The following is a 23,255-nucleotide window of genomic DNA, read 5'->3' as shown; positions in this document are numbered from 1 at the left end:
AAACGGCGGAAGGGTTTCGGCGGAAGGCATTGTTCCAACCATGGAGCCCGGTGCGAAATCCTGCCGCCGCCGAAAGTCCCAGCCCGCCGCGGCGAAACCCTGCCGCCGCCGAAAGTCCCCCCCCCCCTTTTTTCCCGAGTAGTACTCGGGGAAAAAAAGGTTGAGAACCGCTGATCTAGAGCATGTATTATTTAAAGAGAAATTCAGGAAATAAAACCACAAACTACAACTACAGAATGTAAATATACATTCTAAATTATGTATTCTAATTATTCTAGAATATTATTCTAAATTATATTAAATTACATAATTATTCTAAAGTTATCACAAACTACAAATACACTATCCTCATCTGTACAGAGGCATGCCTGCTCAGAAAGGATTAAATAGGAAGTAGGCTATTTCATGGCTTCTCTTATACAAAACACAAAGGAAAGAAGTAGAAGGATCCCAAATCTCTTATGGTCAACCTCCAGGCTTGAAATATACAAGAGTCGTATATTTGTCACATAAATACATACAACTAGAGTGACAAGAAGTTCAAAACAAAGACATGGTATCTATTATTCATCTCTGTAATTCTATATTTCCGAGGACAACAGAAGGAAGCACATAATCTTCTAAAGCACATTATTTTCTTCATCAATAAATCAGTGAAGCAAGCCAAGCAACATTTCATCATGACAGTTTCATCTTTCTTTTTCTTCTGATACAATTAAGCACTAATAAAGTTCTTCCAAACAATCCTCAGTTTGATTGGAAACAGGTCACTTGCTACAGCACAACAGGCATCTACTCTAATAATCTCTTGATTATCCCGATACAGTCTGATATGTCTAATAAAACTATCAATTCTTCAAATGAAGTGAGATTAATTTTCCTGGGGTTTATTTGTCAACCCTATGATAGTATTTAATATGAATAGAAAATTGTCAGACAAGGTCAAAACTCATGTGAAAAGGACACAAACTGGAAGGAGTAAACACTTCAAGATCCTTTTGCTATATTTACAATAAAAAATACTGACTACTTCCTTTTAGGCATTGTCTTCAATAGGTTTTTTGCACTGGGGTAACACAAAGTAGGTAAGCAATGCCGATTAAAGTCACAGTTCTACTAGGACTTAGGCCTGGTCTACACTGGCGGCTTATGTCGAATTAAAGTCCCTTAATTCGAATTAATTACTCCCGTGTCTACACTTGCGCATTGTTAATTTGAATTAAGGAGCCTTTAAAATCGAATTAATAAGACCACCTCTGCAAGTGGCGTAGCACCTAATTTGAATTAGTTAATTCGAATTAGTGTCAGTGTAGACATAATTGGTTTTAATTCAAATTAATTGGCCTCCGGAAGCTATCCCATAATGCCCCATTTCAAAGTCCCCTCCCCACAAGCAGCCCCGGAAAAATTTGAATCTTCATTTCCTGTGTTTGCTGCCAATGTGAAGAAAGCTTTCCCACTGTTCTCATCATGGCTACTGAAAAGCCTAAACATGCTCCAGCATGGAGTCGAGCTGAGGTCTTAGGAGTTATTCCTGACCCCCGAGCAGTCCACCAGCACACAGGACAGCACAAATGATCCCGTAGAAGGCACATCTGGTGATTTTTCTTTCTTATTAGCATTTCTGTCCTTGCACATTGTTTGAGGGGTGGGGGGCCGAGGGGGATCTCATGCATTTCGTTGACTGCCATGGGTGCTTATATGCAGGGCTCAATGTTTGTTTTGTGTGTTAAAAAACATTATGTTTATCATCTGTTGATATCACATTGAAAATTTAATGTATGTAATCTGTTATCCCTCCCTCGCTTGAAAAATGTTTTCAGGGGAGGGCTGCCTTGTCCCTCACTGCACGATAGGATTCTTCTCTGCAAGCAAGGCAGCCAGCATCCCCCCCATTCACCATGCGGTGAATGTGTTTAAAATCCAAGCTGCAATCACCCCTCCTCGTCCCACAACAAGCCCTTTGCAGTTCGTCTCTAAGATTTCACCACCTCCTCTCCCGGCATGGTGAATGGCTTTTTAAATGCCCAGCAAGCCCTTTGCAGTTTGTCCCTTTAAGGGTTTGAAAGATTTCACACACCCCCTCTCCCCGCATGGTGAACCCCTTTTAAATGCCAGCAGTGAGGAATTTTTTTGCTACATTGTTTCAATGGCCAATCATGGAAATTGATACTTTCAGTGCTACATGTGGATACATTATATCATGCTTTCCATCACTGAAATGGAAACATTTGTATCACTGTATTAATATGCTAATGGTGGCTCCCTTGTTATTTATCTTTCATTCTACAGACACCTCGGCAGTGGACCCACTATTAAGAAGTGCTGCTGACAAACTGTCTCAGATTAGAAAAAGGGAAAGAAAAAAAAAAAAAGTAGAGATGACATGTTTGCGGATCTCCTGAACGCCTCAGCAGCCGCACAGACAGAGCAAAGAGAGAGGTGACTGACCTTGTCCCATAACATGGGACAAATGCAGGACAATAATCGCAGCACCATGCTGGAGATGCTGCAACTCATGCGGGAACTCATAGTCAGAGTCCCCCTGCAGCCCCTCAATAATGCTCCTCAACAGATGGCTATGCCGCCTTCCCCCTCCCCAGCCCCCAATAGGGTCTCGGAGGAGATTGTCCAGGAGGCATTACGTGCTTACCTCCATCCCGGATGTGAGCAGAAAGCTGTGGTGGCCACGCTGAGTGCTGGCCAACAAGCTACCACCCTACCCCCGAAGACAGTGAAATAACTTCCCCCTTTCCCCCATTACTTGAATGTAAAGAAATAAAGGTTTGCATCATTCCACAACATTTCTTTATTAAATCATATGTAGGTCAGGAAGGAATTCTCGGGCACAGATATCGAATGGGCTTGGTTGGTGGGATGATTATTAAAGACAAACTACATACAGTGTGTGGGTTGGTGGAGGGAAAAATCAAAGGCAAGAAATATACAGGGGGTTTTGGGATGATCATTAAAGGAAAACATCATTCGGGGGGGGGGGGGTTGGTTTGGTGGAGGGAAAAATCAAAGGCAAGCAATATACAGGGCGTAGTGGGGGGAGCATAAAGGCAAACAGAATACAGGTGGGGGGGGGTTTGGTGGAGGGAAAAAATCAAAGGCAAGCAATATACAGGGTCATTGTTCTGCTTGATTTCTTGTATCACGGCATCCATGGAGGCATAGATCACTCTTCTTCGCATTCTTGCTCGAGTTCTAAAGTAATCCAGGATAAGCCGCGATGTATTTGTCACGGTCAAAATGAGAGCACAGGTCAGCTGGCTCCATGTTTCTGCAGCAATGGCGATCGGGGGAGTAAAAAAACAGCACGAAAATCCTTTTCCTGTTTGTTTGGGGGGGGGGGGATGGGGAAGGGGAAGCAGCGCTGCATCCTGGGATGATGACACTTGTCACAACAGCCTCCGTGGTTAGTTGCACTGTGGGATAGCTTCCCACACTGCACTGCTTTCTAATTCAAATTCAGGCTGGCCAGTGGGGATGCAAAAAGCCAGCAAAAACTCCATAGTGTGGACAGTCTGCAACGCTTTCTATAAATCTGTTTCTGAAAGTCGAATTAAGCTAATTCGAATTAGCGTTGCAGTGTAGACATAGCCTTAGAGAGAGCTGAGTCCTGCGGAATAAACTGAGGAGATCCACTGTGTGTTATGGGCCATATGGCAAAGCATCCTGTAACCCTGGCACTATTTAACAGGTTACATGGTAAGGAACCCCTGTAACCTCCACACTGCAACCAATTAAATGCTTGATATAGGAGAGCATGGGTGATGGGCAGGTAGTACTCCTCCTTTGTGTTAAAGTTTAATAAAAGTTGTGGCCTGCCACTTAATTTCATGTGTCTGTCCTCATTTTGCCAGTGTTCAGGTCAAAACCTATCATAGACAGGCCTTAAACAGAGAAGAAATTTCAGTGTAGGTATAAGTACGAGACAGACTGATCTTTTTAGCACTCCATTATCTAGCACAAATAAACATGGTAAGGGAATATTGCATATAATTCATAGTCTCTTCTTTGTTTTTCTCCTTTTTCATATTAACTTTCAATAGAATGATTCCATTTTATATCCCTTTAAAGCAATTAAGCTTAAACCAAGTCTTTAATTCTTAAATGACACTGACAATGTAGGGAACATTCATGCCATTTTAATGTTTTTACTTATAACTGCATTCCTAATTTTGCAACATAAAAGACTAGGAAATTTGGTGAAAAAGCACACAAATGACTTTTTCTAATATTCTGGCTTTGTTTCCTACTATAGAATCCCAATTTACTACAGACCATTACTAGACCAACACGCCACAAAGAATAATTAAAGGGGTTTAAAATTAAAATAAAGAGTTATTTTAATTATAAAAATATAAATTTATTTTAAAAATACTAAGACAGGAAAATAGAAAAATGTGTAAAAAAGCATAGATGGTATTATAAATAGTTAAATAGTAATATATTTATTCAGGCCCTTTAAAAGGCAGATAGATGTGATACTGTCTCACATGACCTTCTCATAAACAAACTAGGGAAATACAACTGAGATGGAGCTATTACAAGGTGGGTGCACAAACAGTTTGAAAACCGTTCCCAGAGAGTAGTTATCAGTGCTTCACAGTGACGCTGGAAGGCATATCTAGTGGGGTCCTGGAGGGATCAGTTCTGGATCCAGTTCTGTTCACTATCTTCATCATTTAGATAATGGCATAGAAAGTACACTTATAAAGTTTACAGAAGAAACCAGCTTGGGAGGGGTTGCAAGTGCTTTGGAGGATAGGATTAAAATTCAAAATGATCTGGTCAAACAGAAGAAATAGTCTAAAGTAAATAAGGTGATATTCAATAATGACAAATGCAAAGTATTCCACTTAGGAAGAAACAATCAGTTGCACACATACAAAATGGGAAATTACTGTATAGGAAGAAATATTGTGGAAAGCGATCTGGGGGCCGGAGTGGATCACAAGCTAAATATGAGTCAACAGTGTAACGTTGCAAAACAGCAAACATAATTCTGGGATGTATTAGCAGGAGTGTTGTAAGCAAGAGATGAGAAGTAATTCTTCTGCTCTACTCTGTGCTGATTAGGCCTCAACTGGAGTATTGTGTCGAGTTCTGGGCACCACATTTCAGGAAAGATGTGGACAAACTGGAGAAAGTCCAGAGAAGAGCAATAAAAATGATTAAAGGTCTAGAAAATATGTCCTATGAGGGAAGATTGAAAAAATTGGGTTTGTTTAGTCTGGACAAGAGAAGACTGAGGGGGGACATGATAAACGTTTTCAAGAGGTTGTTACAAGGAGGAGGGAGAAAAATTGTTCTCGTTAACCTCCGAGGACAGGACAAGAAGCAATGGGTTTAATTGCAGCAAGAGCAGTTTAGACTGGACATTAGGAAAATCTTCCTAATGGGAAGATAAACACTGGAATAAATTACCTGGAAAGGTTGTGGAATCTCCATCATTAGATATTTTTAAGAGCAGGTTAGACAAACAACTGTCAGGGATGGTCTAGATAATACTTAGTCCTGCTTTGAGTGTGGGAGACTGGACTAGAAGACCTCTTGAGATACCTTGCAGTCCAACACCTCTATGATTCTATAAATGAATGTAATTATGCACCTTCATTCTGATACTCCCTAAAGTAGATATTTATCTTAGAGTTTGAGATGTCTTTTAAAGTTTTTACACGAAATCTTCTGAATCAGTTCATTGCACCGAAGCACAGCTGAAAAGGTGCAGACTCCTTACAATTCTAAGAAAATACATGTTTCAAATTCATTTATAATGCTCAGTAATCTTAACATAAAGCTCTGTGCTTCATATTTAATACAAAATAATTGCAATTAACAAATAATTCCTTTAGCACAAAAGAGAGTTTGTTATTTTACGTTCTATAAAATATGCATTGACTTTTTCTCAAGTTTTCAAGCCCTTATTCTGCGAAATCTTATTTTTGTGAGTAAAACTTATTCATGCAATTAGCCCCGTTAACTTCTGTGGAAGTTCTTATGCGCATAACAATTACTCAAATGAGCAAGATTTTTCAGGTTTGGTCCCTCAGTTTGACAATCCTATAATAAATAAAACAATTAGCTTCAAAACAATATCCACCTTTGCTTTTGAAATGAAAAAAATGTATTTTACCTGAGTCTCTACCCCTTGCTCAAGTAAGCGTTTAGCCTGATTTTCGACCTCAAGTCGAGCTCTTGCAATAAAAAGTAGATCATTTTCAATTACTTCTATTCCAGAGAGGTCTATCCCTTGGGAAAGATAATCTATAAAAGCAACAAAATGTAGGTAAGTTTAAAAAATTCTGACATGCATGATAATAATGAAACATTTAAAACATACAGATATTTATGGCATTTTCACACGATACTTGACATAGCATGTATTCAAATAATTTATTGTATTAAACAAACTGAAAATCAAAGGAAAATTATTCAAGAAGTGAGCATTACTACAGTAAATTCACTGCACTCATTTCATAGTTTTCCTATAAACCCAGACATTTCCAAACAGGTGGGTGTTATAATTAAACTGCAGGAATCATGATTTAATTTGCAGCCTGTATATCAAAGATGACAGAAAAATATATTTTTAAATGAAAGATGAAGGGTGGTCAAATCTCTTTACAAGAGTGTTCAACTGTTGACAAATGAAATTATGAGTGTTGCTAAAGTCATTCCTGTATCCACAGTTTCCTTCTGTCTAACCCCATTTGAAAAATGCCTCACCCAAATAAAGTATTTCCACATTTCTATTCTTTTTTAGCGAACTTATCCAGAGGCCTGCTCTTGATCCTCTCGGCAGATACAGGGCATGGATTTTTATTTGTCTGTTCCAGTTCCCTTTGAGTACTTTCAAAAAAGAATCCCAGAAAGGCAACAAAAGCAAACACTGTATCATCAGGTCCTTATTTTACACTTTCCTTCCAGATTAGGACATTATGAGTTTTCCACTTGGAGTGTGAAAATTCTTTCCTCCTGTTCGACAGTACTTAAGCAGATGGTAACTGAATACTGCCAATTGCTCAATGGCACGGGTAGATACTACAGATGATACGGCAAACCATCTTTAACAACTTTACATCTAAATTAAGTGAAAAAAATCAAATTTATACACCTGCCCCCAGAATAATGCCCTAAGAGATCATTTCTAGTACTTACAGTACATATCACAAATACCAGATAAAAGATTTTTTAAAAGTACCTGAAGTCATTCCCCTTTCTCTGTACACCCCCACAAAACCCCCATAATTTGATTCACTGCCATCTCCCTCCCAAATTCATGCTGTCTTCCCTCCAAAACATTATGATATTCCCAATTTATTTTCAGCCTTCTTTCCAAGCTGGGGGAATGAAGGGAAAAGAGTAGGTTCTATGTATCTTCTCCCCTCCCATGCTGTACTCAGTGGCTGCATAAAGAAGGAAGCCATGCTATGCCAACTGCTCTCCTGGGTTCAGGAAGGATTGGTCAGTGGAGCACCTATTCTACTTTTCCTTCCTGCAAGCTCCCAAGTGGTAGCAAAGCCCAGCAAGAAAGTATAGTTCAGCAGCCAGAGCAGCTCTCTCTTCCTCCCTCGTCTCCCTTGTCCCCCAAGAAGGGACAGTCAGCCACTGGTACGGGGGGGCTGAACATCTGCAGCCAAGCTGACAGAACAGCTGCTCAGACTGCTCCTAGCTCACACGAGATGTTGCTGCAAAGATTGCTGGCCAGTCCAGAGCAGATGGTGAGTAAAAATTAGGGAGCAGAGCCCCTCCTGCCTCCCTACAGGGCCAGTCCTGACTGAAGCTTCCTGCCTGCAGATTTAAAAAGACAGCACTACATTGAGCTACACATCTGTTTCATGTTGGCAAATGTAAGTATTTGATTCCCTCCTCCCCCTACCACGAAAACATCAATTCCACAGATGTTGATGGCACTGATTCTGGCACACCCCAAAGAAAGCCTCCTACTTGCCACAGACAGACAATTAGGAGAGTACATTTTTCAAGTCCTAAATAAATAATGCCGCCATTTCCTTCATCTACAGACAAAGATTCACAAATCTGTCTTCAAATTAGGTTTCCTCATGCCAGCACAGTACATAGTATTGCCAACAAATCAAATTAAAAAAATTGGTAGATCAGGAACATGGCTATTATGCTGAATAGGATTTTAAAAAGGTCTTGCAAATCCACACACAATTTATACGGTAAGATTTCTAAACTTAATATATCTGAACCCTAGAGAAACAAACAAACAAAAAAAAGATATGAAAGTTGATCATTTTTTTCATTATGAATTCTGTGGCAAAGGTCTGGTTCTCATGTCTGCTTGACCTGGACATGATGCGGTTTTAAATATGGTCACTGGAAATACCAAGCACACACTACAATGTAGGTAGCTAATCTGATATAAGGGTAATGATCAGTCTTGTGCTTCTATTGTCTAAGCAATGAAGAAATAACACAGTGAAACTAAAGTCATTTTATCCTACCGTAATTTTATCACTTTATCACAGTGTGTTGACATGTTATTGGTCAGAAAGCAGCCTAATGTTTGATGGCTTATGTGCACACAAAGGCAAATGGTAAGGTTCTGACCAAAAGTAAAGAAAATAGTTAAGGTGGATTTTCTTTTTTTAAAAAACAAAAAACCAAGGTATATTTGTAGCATAATACACAAAAACCTACCAATCTGAACATAATTGTATTTTCCTTGTAATTGAAACTTAAAACTTTCTAATTTTTTAAATTATTATTAGAGAGACAAGGTGAGTGAAGTCATATCTTTTATTGGACCAAGTTCTGCTGGTGAGACAACCAAAGACAACAGAAGTTGGTCCAGTAAAAGATATTACCTCACCCACGTTGTCTCTCTGTAGACATAGCTACAATTCCTCTTGAATTGTTTTGTTATTTTAATTTATTATTTTATTTTAAAATCTTAAATTATTTCTTATGAATGGCATATAATTCAGGGATAATTTCATACAAAAGGACAAAAGCTTCTTACTGCTACACACATTATGCAAACCTTAGTTTTAAGAAGTTGGGTTTTATTTTGACCGTGACTAAACTTTATGACTGAAAACCTAGTCCTATTGATGTAAATGAAAGTTTTGCCATTGATTTCAATGGGCCAGGATTCATTACATGAATTTTTATGTTTTATTTGGTCACTTGAACCTATTAACACTTATAAGCTGCATCTTAACTAATTTAGTTATGTTATTAAATGTACATTAGGAATCAAATGCACAAAACAGAACTACAATATGATACTGAGTCCAGATTAAAGTGCATAAGTACATTTTATTTTATGAGCATCTTATTTTGTCTTTAAATTGGGATCTGAACTCGATGGCAAGTTAATTATTTATTATTTATATTTAAAATGAAATGCTTTTAGCATGAAAACTTCTCATCTACTCACAGAACTGGGAAACATTTTTTTTTAACCAGTAAAAGAGGTTTATGTTTTTAGAGAAGCAGCATGATTTAGTAGACTAAGCATGGAACAGGGGCTTAAAATCCATTTTGATTCCCATTCTCCCACTGACTCACTATGTGGCCTAGGGCAAAACATTTAATCTTTTGGTTTCTCAATTTCCTCTTCTGCAAAATGGGGATAATATTTACTTGCCTTACAGAAATGTTGGGAGGATTTGCTTGTTAATGCACTGCTTCTCAAACTTTTCATTTTGTGGAATACCTCTATAAATTAGAGACAGAAAAGATCTAGGATGATCTAGTCCCTCTCCCTACCAGTGTAGGATTATTCTGAATTGTACTTACTGATGTTTTCTCCAGTATAAAATAGTGTTTTCACCACTTCCCTTAGAAGAATATTCAAGAGTCTTACAGAAACCATGGTCAGGACATTGCCTGCCTCCCTTCCTCACCCTCCCCCCCAAATATGCAGCTCTAGTTATTTTTTAAAATGTCACTCCACTGCTCTTAGTTACACTCACTGTACAATCCTAACAAATTCATTTGCCTCCTTGGTGTTCATGCCCTAGAACTATTATATTTATGGCCCCACTTAGCAAAACTCTTTTAATCTTCCCTAATATATCAGAAACAACGAGAGTTCTGTAGCACTTTAAAGACTAACAAATTTAATTTCAGTAGGCATAAGCTTTCATGGGCTTCAGCCCACTTCCTCGGATGCAGTTGAGGAAGTGGGCTGAAGCCCACGAAAGCTTATGCCTGCTGAAATTAATTTTTTAGTGCTACAGAACTTTAGTGCTACAGAAATTTAAAGTGCTACAGATCTCTCGTTGTTTTTGCTGTATACAGACTAACATGGCTACCCCTCTGGAACTCTCCTAATATTTCAGTCAGTCCAGCCCTCTGATATTTTTTGTTACTTTTATTAATTCATCTAACTGTAAGAATCTTTCTGGCAATAATATGCTCAAAACTGAACACAAAACACTTCAGAAGAGTCACATCACAAGCATGCAGACAGGGACTATTATTTCTCTGCACTGTGACAATACACCTGTATATCCAACCCAGTGTAACAAACTTAAAACAAGGCTTTTGTAGCGCCACATGATAAAACTGGATAAGGCAGAGAGAAAAGCTACCCCATCAACAACACTGTATGTCTAATGGGTTTCAGTTTAACAAGGACAGACTGGCAAATACTTTTATTTGTGGGTGTGTTTTAAAAACTGAACAGAAAGAGGGCCAGAGGACAGCAGAAAGGAATTCTTTCCTTCCCATAAAGGCTGCTAATGAAGTACTGTATACACAGAGGTTTTACAATGCTGATTTTGATGGGTGTAGCATGTCACTTTTCCCCAGATTACCTCCTACCAATTTTTTCTGTGAATATGCTGGCAAATCATAGGTTAGATTTGCTCCTGCATTGATTAAAGTCAATCAGAATTTTGCTACTGACTTCAATGAGGCGAATGACACTCTTAAGGGTGAGGAAACTGATGAGGTTCAGAATCTGCCCTCTGAAGCTGACACACCAAATTAATGCACAAGTTCTGGTCAAATGGGATAAGGGAGGCACAAGTATAGCCAGGGCCCCACATGTCCCACCATCACAGAATTAGCTATGGATTCCTTTCATTGTGCCACAGAACAGTGCTCCAGAAGCAGGATGGATAAAAATGAATGATTTTTTTTTTTTAATTTTTTTTTTAAAAATCAGATTTTTTCATTTAAATTGGATGTATTTGTTTTTTTAAATCATCCATAAAATACTCAATTTCTCTCTCATTTAAAAAACAGCAGTTACAATTAAATCTCATCACAAACATGTTAAACCTACACTTACAGTCTCATAAAAATGAATTAATGGCTCTAGTCTGTCCAGCCCAACTACCAGCTCTTGCTTCTTGAAAGTTCTGGGCTTTTAGTTTCTGTTTCTCAGCAGACTAAAGTCACATGTCCAAAGAAAGACAGAGGCTGGATAGGATTGTTGTTGTTCTGTGCTTATATGGTGGTGGAGGTAGGCCAAGCAAGGCAGAAGAGTTAGTTTAGACACTGTCTTAAAGACACAGAGACAAAGGACAGAGGCAGAGTAGAAAGGAGCAGTGCAGTGGACGGGAAAGAAAAAGAGAAGACATTATTCAGTACACACACAGCTTCTTATATTCCCCCACACTTTTGCCACAGAAAAACTGTCATGGCTTCTGGGCATAAGAGAGATCTTCTCTTGGAGTATTTTGAAGAAATTCCTTCATGTGTAAAAAAGGAAAACTTGTCAAGTGTAAGCAGTGCAAGAAGGAGATGCAAAGCCTAGCTGCAAGAATGAATCATCATAACGAAGAATGCTTATTGGGAGAAAATGATGTGGATATGTCTGAAGAACAATGTGGATCAACTGGTTAGTAACTTAAATAATTCACTTTGCAATGCATCATTCTTCAAGACTCTCTCTATGCCTTTTAGTAGAAGTGTGATTTAAGAAGTAAATTCCCAAGCTGTTTGCTATGTTGGATGTTGCTAGAAAACAAAGTTTAGCTTAACTAATCCTTATGGCTTGTTTAATCAGTTATAGAATATTAGAGTTGGAAGGGACCTCAGGAGGTCATCTAGTCCAACCCCCTGCTCAAAGCAGGACTAACCTCAGCTATATCATCCCAGCCAGGGCTTTGTCAAGCCTCAGCTTAAAAACCTCTAAGGATGGAGATTCCACCACCTCCCTAGGTAACCCATTCCAGTGCTTCACCACCCTCCTAGTGAAAAACTTTTTCCTAATGTCCAACCTAGACCTCCCGCCCTGCAACTTGAGACCGTTGCGCCTTGTTCTATCATTTGCCACCATCGAGAACAGCCTAGCCCCATCCTCCCTGGAACTCCCTTTCAGGTAGTTAAAGGCTGCTATCAAATCCCCCCTCATTCTTCTCTTTTGCAGACTAAACAAGCCCAGTTCCCTCAGCCTCTCCTCATAAGTCCTGTGCTCCAGCCCCCTAATCATTTTTGTTGCCCTCCGCTGGACTCTCTCCAACTTGTCCACATCCTTTTTGTAGTGGGGGGCCCAAAACTGGACACAATATTCTAAATGCGGCCTCACCAGTGCCGAATAGAGGAGAATAATCACTTCCCGTGACCTGCTGGCAATGCCCCTCCTAATGCAGCCCAATATGCTATTAGCCTTCTTGACAACCAGGGCACACTGCTGACTCATATCCAGCTTTTTATCCACTGTTACCCCCAGGTCCTTTTCTGCAGAGCTGCTGCCCAGCTCGTCGGTCCCCAGTCTATAGCTGTGCATGGGATTCTTCCTTCCTAAGTGGAGGACTCTGCATTTTTCTTTGTTGAACCTCATTAGATTTCTTTTGGCCCAATCCTCCAGTTTGTTTAGGTCACTCTGTATCCTATCCCTACCTTCCAGGGTATCTACCACTTCCCCCAGCTTAGTGTCGTCCGCAAACTTGCTGAGGGTGCAATCTACCCCATCCTCCAGATCATTAATGAAGATGTTGAACAAAACCGGACCCAGGACCGACCCCTGGGGAACTCTGCTTGTGACCGGTTGCCAGCTAGGCATGGAGCCATTGATCACTACTCGTTGAGCCCTATGCTTTAGCCAGTTCTTTATCCATTTTATAGTCCATTCATCCAACCCATACTTCTTTAACTTGCTGATAAGAATACTGAGAGAGACATTATCAAAAGCTTTGCTAAAGTCAAGGTATATCACATCCACCGCCTTCCCTACATCCACAGAGCCAGTCACCTCATCATAGAAAGCAATTAGGTTGGTCAGGCATGACTTTCCCTTGGTGAATCCGTGTTGACTGTTCCTGATCACCTTCCTCTCTTCCAAGTGCCTTAAAATGGATTCCTTAAGGACCTGCTCCATGATTTTTCCAGGGATTGAGGTGAGGCTGACCAGTCTGTAGTTCCCTGGATCCTCTTTCCTCCCTTTTTTGAAGATGGGCACTATATTTGCTTTTTTCCAGTCCTCAGGGACCTCCCCCTGTTGCCACGAGCTTTCAAAGATAATAGCCAATGGCTCTGAAATCACCTCAGCCAACTCCCTCAGCACCCTCGGGTGCATTGCATCCGGCCCCATGGACTTGTGTATGTCTAAGCCTTCTAAATAGTCTTGGAACCGTTCCTTCAGCACTGCGGGATGTTCGCCTCCTTCCCAATTCTGTGCCACCCAGTACAGCAGTCTGGGAGCTGAACTTGTCTGTGAAGACAGAGGCAAAAAAGGCATTGAGTACCTCAGCTTTCTCCACATCCTCCGTCACTAGGTTGCCTCCCTCATTCTCTAAGGGGCCCACACTTTCCCTAATCTTCCTCTTGTTGGCAACATGCCTGTAGAAACCCTTCTTGTTCCCCTTCACATCCCTTGCTAGCTGCTACTCCAATTGTGCTTTGGCCTTCCTGATGGTCGACCTTCCTGATTTCCTGCACGTTCGAGCAGTGTTTTTATAATCCTCCCTAGTCATCCACTTCTTGTAAGCTTCTTTTTTGCATTTAAGTTCGACAAGGACATCTTTGTTAAGCCAAGCTGGACGCCTACCATATTTGCTATTCTTCCTGAACATTGGGATGGTTTGCTCCTGTGCCCTCAATAAGGTCTCTTTAAAATACAGCCAGCTCTCTTGGATTCCTTTCCCCCTCATATTAGCCTCCCAGGGAATCCTGCCCATCAGTTCCCCGAGGGAGTCAACGTCCGCTTTTCTGAAGTCCATGGTCCGTATCCTGCTGTTCTCCTTTCTTCCTTTTGTCAGGATCCTGAAATCGACCATCTCATGGTCACTGCTACCCAGGTTGCCACCCACTTCTATTTCCCCTACCAAATCTTCCCTGTTTGTGAGCAGCAGATCAAGAGAAGCACGGCCCCTAGTTGGTTGCTCCAGCACTTGCACCAGGAAGTTGTCAGCGACACTCTCCAAAAACTTCCTGGATTGTTTGTGCTCTGCTGTATTGCTCTTCCAGTAGATGTCAGGGTGATTGAAGTCTCCCATGAGAATCAGGTCCTGTGAACTGGAAACTTTCCCTAGTTGAGTAAAGAAAGCCTCATCTACCTCATCCTCCTGGTCTGGTGGTCTGTAACAGACACCCACCACGACATCACGCTTATTGTTCTTGCTTCTAAGCTTAACCCAGAGACACTCAACTGACTTATCTCCAGTTTCATACTGGAGCTCAGAGCAGTCATAGTGCTCTCTTACATACAGTGCAACTCCTCCCCCTTTCGCCCCTGCCTGTCCTTCCTGAACAGTTTATACCCATCCATGACAGTGCTCCAATCGTGAGAGTTATTCCACCAAGTCTCAGTTATTCCAATCATGTTGTAGTTTCTTGACTGTGCCAGGACTTCCAGTTCCTCCTGCTTGTTTCCCAGGCTTCTTGCATTTGTGTACAGGCACTTGAGATAAGTAGCCGATTGGCCTACTTTCACAGTATGAATCGGGAGGCCTCCCCTGCTACACCCTCCTACTTCTGCTTCCTTGCGGTGTCCCTCTTCCCCACTTACCTTCGGGCTTAGGTCCCCGTCCCCCGTCGAAACTAGTTTAAAGCCCTCCTCACTAGGTTAGTCAGCCTGTCTGCGAAGATACTCTTCCCTGTCTTCGTTAGATGAATCCCATCTCTTCCTAGTAATCCTTCTTCCTGGAACAGCATTCCATGATCGAAGAATCCAAAGCCCTCTCTTCGACACCACCTGCGTAAGCACGCATTTACTTCCACAATGCGACGGTCCCTACCTGGGCCTTTTCCCTGAACAGGGAGGATGGATGAGAACACCACTTGCGCTTCAAACTCCTTTATCTCTTTTCCCAGAGCCACATAGTTAACTAGGTTTAGAATCTATTACCCGTATATGGTACAGAAAGCTACAGTAAGAGAAATCTAGTGTTGCCAGTTGCCACTGGGTGTCATTTTCTATTACGTAATACATGCCCCTTATTTTGGAACATCATGGCCACAGACCATAATGGTGATGCCTTAAGTCTATTCCCTATTTTACGTCAGCATAACTGAGCTTTTCTAAAGGAACCCCATCCTATACTTGTTTTCTCAAAAAACAGTAGTGCCAGTGACTTCTATGGGGTTTACTCCAAAACTAAGTGCACTCTAAGTGCAGTCAGTCTTAGCTTTTTTGGTAATTTGGAAACGGATCTGCATCCTTGCTGAAAAAATGTAAATGATTAACTGAATAACAGAGTGAGAAGAACTGAGAAGAACGACGATTCAAAATCATTTTTGAATTTTGTTTCAGGATTCCATTTAAGCATAAGAGACTTTGACTGTGACGGTCTATCTGCAACAACTTCAGAGTCATCGGTTGGTACTTTTAGCAGCAATGCTACAACTAAATGTATTTCAGACAACAAAGTAGCAAGCAAAAGATTTCAATCATCCAGTAAAACCACCACCATGGATAGTTTGTAGTAAGGACCAGAATATACCAACAAGACACAATAGATGAAAAGATCGCTCAGTTCATTTGTGCCACAAATTCTCCCCTTCACATTGTTAACAATAAACACTTCATTGACATGGTTGAATCCTTACGACCAGGCTACACTCCACCTGGTAGAGCAAACATTGGTGGAAGGTTGCTAGATACAGTGTATGAGAAGGAACTTGAACAGTGTGCAAGAAATACTGAGGGGAAATTTGCCAGTTTAAACCTTGATAGGTGGAGCAATGTACACAATGATCCGTAATATGTACCCATGTAACAACAGAAGATGGGGTTGCATATCTTTCAGAAAAAATAGATACATCGAAAAATGGCCACACAACAGAATATTTAAAAGAAGTGGCAGTGAAAACTGTAATAAACTGTGAAAAAAAATTCAACTATCAGGTGCGCAGTTTTGTCACCGACAATGCTGCAAACGTGACAAAGACGAGAAGATATTTAGAAGAAGAAATGGAAAGATGCTCCTTACTAACACATGGCTGCAGTGCCCATTTAATGCATCTTTTAGCCAAAGACTTAAGTATGCTTTCTCCAGGAATAAAAGAAAATGCTGTTGAAGTCGCAAAATACTTCCATAACAACCCTTTTGCTTCAGCTTCACTGAAGAGAGCAGGAGGATCCAAACTAATTCTCCCTCAAGATGTTTGATGGAATTCTGTGGTTGATTGTTTTGAACAATTTATTAAGAACTGGCCTATTCTCATAAACATTCTCAAACATTTGTGAAGAAAACCATGATAAAATATATGGAAGTATCTCATCCAAAGTATCTAACATTGGATTTAAGAGGAATGTAGAGGATATGCTCAGTATACTGAAGCCTATATCCATAGCCTTAAACAAATTTCAGAGAAATTGTTGCTGCATCGCTGATGTTGTCGAAATTTGGAAGGCACTTCAAGAGACATTGAAGAAAGAAATACCTCACCAGAAAGTTAAATTTCAGGCAATAAAGAAGTGAATGAATCAAGCACTAACTCCACCTCATTTTCTTGCAAACATTCTCAACCCCAGAAATAAAGGTAGATGCCTAACTTCTGAAGAAGATGATGCTGCCATGGCATGGGCATCCCAAAATCATTCCTCAGTTATGCCAGTCATAATAAATTTCAGAGCTGGAGTGGAACCATTTAAACAGTACATGTTTACTGATGATGTTTTGAACAAAGTCACTCCCCTGAATTGGTGGAAATCATTAACCAGGCACCTTGAAACAGAGTTCCTTCAGTTGCTAAGCCAACTTTTCACAGCAGTAGCTTCCTCGGCAGGCACAGAAAGAATATTTTCATTGTTTGCTTTTATTCACTCAAAGCTAGGAAATCGACTGGGAGTTGAAAAAGCAGGAAAACTCATATTTCTGTTTCAGTCGAATAAAAACGACACTGGGAGTGGGGAAGATGAGAGCTAGTTGTAGATGTTTTAAGGACAGCGTACATTTAGTGTTGTGATGACTTGTCTGTTAGAGTTAATAAAATTTGAAAATTAAAAACAAAAGCCATCAGCTGGCAACTCAGGAGACTGCTGCAATTGCAAATGTGAAACATTTATGTAACATTTAAGATTTAGTTTAATAAAATATAAGTGCTACTGTGTTTGTATGTGTGATTTAATTCTTACCATTTGTAATGTACTGCTGCTGCATCTGCAGCTTGACACAGGTAATGAGTATTATGTACTATTTCCTAAATTAATAAAAATCAAGTTATCTAAAAAATTACACAAAGTATACCCTCCTAGATGTTGTAAAATGCTGTACTGAGTTGTAAATTAACATGTTTTAATGATCAGATTTGCACCATTGTTTAAGAAATATGTGAAGTGCCACCAGTGGAAACTTGATTTAAATCAATGACTTTCTCTTGGTGATTTAAATCATGATTTAAATCAATTATTTAAATTGCCTTGATTTAAATCAATCCAGTCTGTCCAGAAACCAAGCTTTAGTCAAACAAAATTAAACTAAAATATGGCTCTGATTCCCACTTCCCACAGGAAAGCTGCAGAAAGGGCCAAAGGGGAGAAAGCCTTCCCTATTGTCTACTATCCTTCCTAGAGAACTAATCATGACAACTTGAATGACAACTTGGGTAACTGTTTCAGTGGTGTTCATTTTAGAAAAAACATCCAGATAACATGCAATCCCCAATGCCTCCCATGTCTCCCCAGGTGCCAGAAGTGACACCCATCCCCTGCCCAACTGCCAAAACCTCCAGCTTCCTCCCTGACAACTTCTACAATGGAACTATGTTTCTTGTCACTATAAAGATGTGTGCAACATCAAAAACAGAAAGGATGGAGACAAGTATTTCAAGGGGACTCCAAAGGAGGATGGTCAACCTATGTGCAGGATTCGGGTCTAGATTGCCTGCTGGAACTGTTTTTACATTAGTGCTGGGGCTCTCTTACTGGTTAAGAAGGTCACATGACCTTGAGAGTTTAACAAGAAAAGAAGCCTCAAGCGACAGTGTGCCCGCACTATGGACATCTCTGAGTGTTTTTCTGCCAGTGCTAAAAACAGTGGAAGCTGTAATATTGGCAGGAAATGTGCCTTTTTTTAAACCACCTTGCCATCTACGCAGACAACATGGCAATACTATCCATTCTCTACAATAAAGCCTCAACCACTATTAGTGCAAATGTAATGGAACTGGTGAAGAAAAACACTCACCAATTCTCTTAGCATAGGCAAAGCCAGATCATAACCAGAGCCACAGCACATTTAGAACAAAGTTTTTTCTAAAACGTAAAATTGGTACATATACATTGGCGCCTAGCAATTTTAGCTGATAGGGAAAAAAAATGACACGTACAATTTGAAAAGCTACCTCCAGTTACTTAATCCAGTGTTTAAGTAACCGTGAATCTGTGCTTCAGGCACTGTATCCCACCATCCGTCACTTTTGCTCCCCATTTACAATTAATATCCATAGACTCACAATCACAGAAGTTTGAGAAGAGAACTATTAGTGATTCAGTTTATTGCCCAAATACTATACAGAGAGAAAGGCTTGTCTTCTGGTTAAAGTACTGGACTCAAGGTATCAGGGTTCAGTTCCCAGCTCTGTCATAGCCTTCCTCGATGACTTAGACCAAATCATTTATTCTCTCTGTACCTCAGTTCTCTATCTGTAAAATGAGGTTAATAATACTTCCTTACTCTCACCCTTTAACTGTCTTGTCCATTTAGATTGTAAAAGTTTGTGTACAAATGGAGCCCTAAACTCATTTTGGGCCTCTAAGGACTATAGTAATACCAATAAAAAATAAATGACAACACCACAGATTGGATGAGTTAACTGCTTGTTACTGCTGCTACTATTCAGCTTACTGTAATGTTATAACACTGGGCGTATTTGAACATTTTTTTGTTGAAGATGTTGCCACGCTGGCAGGATCAGGGGGGGCCCTTAAGGTGTATTCAGGAGCTCTGGTTACTCCCTTCTACACCAGTCTCATGTTGGGGGTGTCACGCTGGTAAGATTGGGGGGGGGGTTAGTATATGGTTTAACATCAATATGTCAAAATCATAATAAATCATGTGAGATATGCCATGTCAGGTAATGTTAGAAAGGTTAAAATGTATTAGGTAAGATGATCATACTTATGTTCATGTGTGATATATGTAATGGAAGTTATGGCTATATTTGATATACCTGTATTTCAAATTGTAATGCCTGGTACACACCCTAGACAGGATGGCGGCAGGACAATAGCCTGCTCAATGGCCCATTAAAACTCTTACAGAGGCCAGGGGCCCAGGGGAGAAACCAAAGACAGACCTGAGGAGTCACCAGGACTGGTTCATGTGACTCTGGGCTCCAGTTTGGTTCTGGTAAAATTCCACAAGCAGCATGTAAGGGGCCAGAGGGTATATAAGGCAAGGCTTTAGAATCAATTTTATTCTCCAGTTGGGATTCAGCTTCAGCTACCAGCCTACCTCTGGATCACGTCAACTGCAACTGAAGCTGTGAAACAAAGGACTGAGGCCCATCCAGTCACTGGATGTATACAAAAGGAACTTTACAAGTCTGCAAACTCCACAATTCTTCTAGAAACCTGATGTATATGGACTTTTAATCATTGTATGTATCTGATTGCTTTAATCCTTTAACATTTCTCTTATGGTTTGTTTCTTTCTTTTTATAATAAACCTTTAGTTTTAGTTACTAAAGGATTGGCTGGCTGCGTGCTATTTTGGGTAAGATCCAAACTCATATTTGATCTGGTACTGTGGCTGACCCTTTGGGGTCAGAGGGAATCTTTTAGTAAAGAGCATAGAGTTTAAATAACTGGTCTCTTTACTGGACCTAGTGGCTGATTGGGAGCCGGAGACTGGAATGCAGTAAAGGGGGCTGTGTGTATTTGTATACTGGCTTCTTGATAACCAGTGTGGAAAATCAAAAGCACAGTTTGAAGCCCAACTTCCCAATCAGCCACAGTGCCACCCACCAGTGCTGGGAGAATCTGCTCTCCTTTTGCAGCCTGCCCTGACCTTGGCATTCTCAGGTAGCTGCCCTAGGCACAGAAGGGTCACAGATGTATTTGTAATAATTTAGGGAAAATTGATATTCTGTGTTAAAATTACAAGTTTTAGGAATAATACATATGCTGGTTTATTAAAACCACAGATAAAAACCTTAAGTGTCCCAAACATGTCAAAAATTGCTCACCCAGTAACTATCACACCTTATTCAGATTGCAGTGCACACCTGGAAATATTTTAGGGACTTAAAATAGAGACTGACTGCTAAATCCCTTCATGAACAAAAATATTATATGCTAAAGCAAAATATACCGAGCCCTAGGGATTATTGACATTTATAATCTATATCAACTTGAGAAAGGGTTGGGACTTTAGGTCTCTTAAAGGAAGAGAAATTTTGGTCATTAGAATTCCAAATTTTCTTCGTTTAAGAAATCCAAACAGCTTTTCTAATCTACCAGAAGAGATGCTGCTTAATGATGTGTTTTCTTTAAACTAACATTTCCCAGATAGTTATATAACAGGAGTTTAGCTGAGAGAGATAAACCTGACATCCGTACAGCATGTTATGTAGTAAAACAATATTATGAGCCAAATAGTTGTTTTTGTAACTATTACTCCAAAACTCGGAATCTTTCTATATTGGTGATTTCAGTTTCTGACCTCTAATTATTACTCTGACAACTTCATATGATGATGATATGTGGTGGGGGGGGGGGGGGAGGGCAGAGGGAAGAATTAAATAAAACACTCACAGGGAGTTTTAAATAATGATAAATAGAAAATATATGAGTATAAAGAAAGAATCCATATGTGCTTCATACTAAGCATCATGTAAGTGATGATATACTCTATATTATAACTGTCTTGATCTTGAGCATTCACTGAAAGGTAGTAAATAAAACTATACTAATAGCAATGGTGCAATAACAAAAGGAGAACCAGGAAAACAAGAAGTAAACCAATATGACTAGACAGCAAGGCTTGAGAGCTTATTCAAACCAAACAGAAATCCTAAAAAATTTGGATATGTAGCGCCAGTAAAGCCGATAAACAGGAGCATAAAATTACAGCACACAACACGGAGGAGGGAAATTAGAAGGACTAAAATTTATTTTGAAGAGCAAATAGCTAAAAATATAAAAACAACAGATTCTTTAGGTATATCATTAGCAGGAAGTCTGTGAATGAATTGATGGATCTGCTGGATCAGCAGAGGTTAAAAGGGAGCAATTAGGAAAGTAAGGACATTGCTCGAAATCAATGATTTTTTTTACATCAGTCTTCACCACCAAAGATGTTGGGGAGATGCCTGCACTAGACATGCTCTTTTCTGGTAATAAATATGAGACACAATTATCAGAGGAGGTAGTGTTAGAGCAAAAATGATCATTTAAAAAGCAGTAAGTCACCTCATTCAAACAGCTCTGTTGCTAAAACTACTGTGCACAGATACCTGAAATATAGTATCAAAAAATCCTCTTGGCCGGCCCTCCCTCCCACTCTTGCAACTAAAATGTGTCTAAATGCTCCATTGAAAACAGGTTTTTATTTAACCAAACTACTCTTTGAAAACTGCACTAAATGCATGTATAGTACAATTTAGTTTAACTTTTAAGTATTTAAGCAACATTCAGCATGGTAGCAGGGCTAGATTACTGGGGCTATGCACTGCATGGGGTTGGCTGTTCCCCTTAGTGCTATGTGCTCTAATCACAGATCACCAGTAGAGGGTATGGCAGCTGAGGCAGCCTCAGTACTGTTTCTCACAGATGTTTCTAGTGATGACAAAGAGAGAGAGAGAAAGAGAATGTCAGCTGCCACCTGGAACAGGATTTAAAGATCTGGGGCACTCGTGACAAAACCAAATAGTTGGAACATATGCAATTCATTCTCAAATAAACTATAATTTGCACCACTAATTAAACACATACACTTTATCCCACACTGGAAAAAAGGTTCCTGCCGTACACATTGCTTTATCTTACTTGGCTGCTTCACTGTAGGGAAAAGACCTAAATTTGTCCTCACTGATATTAAAGAGCATCTAGATACGGTGGAAATGTTTTTTTCCAGCATGGTAAAACACATGGCTTTAGAAGACTCATGTGTGGGGGTAGGGATTGTCATGCCTACCATAGACTTGGGTTTGTTTTTTTCTGTTTCCTAAATATGATTATCATTGAACTGAACAGAGAGTTTATTTTATGTTATAAATACTTCCTAGTACTGTTATCATCATCTATGACCAATCCCTCCCACAGTGGAAAGTTGTGCGTTTCTCACCAGAGAGTGTGTTTCTGAGTTTATGCATGCATTAAGCAAGTTTACAAGATAAATACTGGGGGATGAGTGAGGAAAATTGATTATCTATTTTTAAGAGTATATGAAAACAGTTTTATGTATCTTGATGGAAAAATTAAATCTTTTTGTTCTCCCAGGCTGGAAATTAGATGTCAGGCAGGATCTGGGGCTGTTGGAAATGAATTTATTTCTATTTTTATCGTCATCACTGACTTGACAATGAGTACCATATTTTGGAGGCATTCCTGTGAAAATGCCATGATTCAGAAAATAGCTTAAAAGCATCAAGACAAACATTACTTAGGTTTAATTGCAAGTTATGCCTCAGAACTCCCACATTCACTTAGGGCTAAAACAGTAGGTTTTGAACTTCCTTAGCCATGCCCTCCTTCCAGTTTTTTTCTAATATATGTAGATGCGTGACCTCATTGAACATTTATTACTTTCATTCACTACACCAACCAGCTTAATATTTTTCTGGTGAGTTTTGTTTTTTTCTGGCAGAAGCAGATTGGCAAATATGCTAAGAAATATCTTTTTCCTAGTCTGCCCTATCAGAATACAGCA

The 23,255-nt window shown here is 39.8% G+C and overlaps 1 protein-coding gene across 1 annotated transcript in view; it reads right to left on the bottom strand.

The window, feature by feature from the left end:
• The window catches only part of COG5 (component of oligomeric golgi complex 5), a 303,578-nt gene that overhangs the window by 167,661 nt on the left and 112,662 nt on the right, over positions 1-23,255 (bottom strand). Inside the window, exon 7 of the mRNA XM_067564444.1 lies at positions 6,146-6,276. Within this exon, the coding sequence (XP_067420545.1) occupies positions 6,146-6,276 (131 nt within the window). The remainder of the gene's footprint in view (positions 1-6,145; positions 6,277-23,255) is intronic.

This window comes from Emydura macquarii, unplaced genomic scaffold (assembly GCF_026122565.2).
Source record: "Emydura macquarii macquarii isolate MOO-44397 ecotype Brisbane River unplaced genomic scaffold, CSIRO-AGI_Emac_v2 contig_2636, whole genome shotgun sequence".
NCBI lineage: Eukaryota > Metazoa > Chordata > Testudines > Chelidae > Emydura > Emydura macquarii.
Note: the sequence above shows the minus strand (reverse complement) of the source record. Positions and strands in the feature narration are given on the sequence as shown.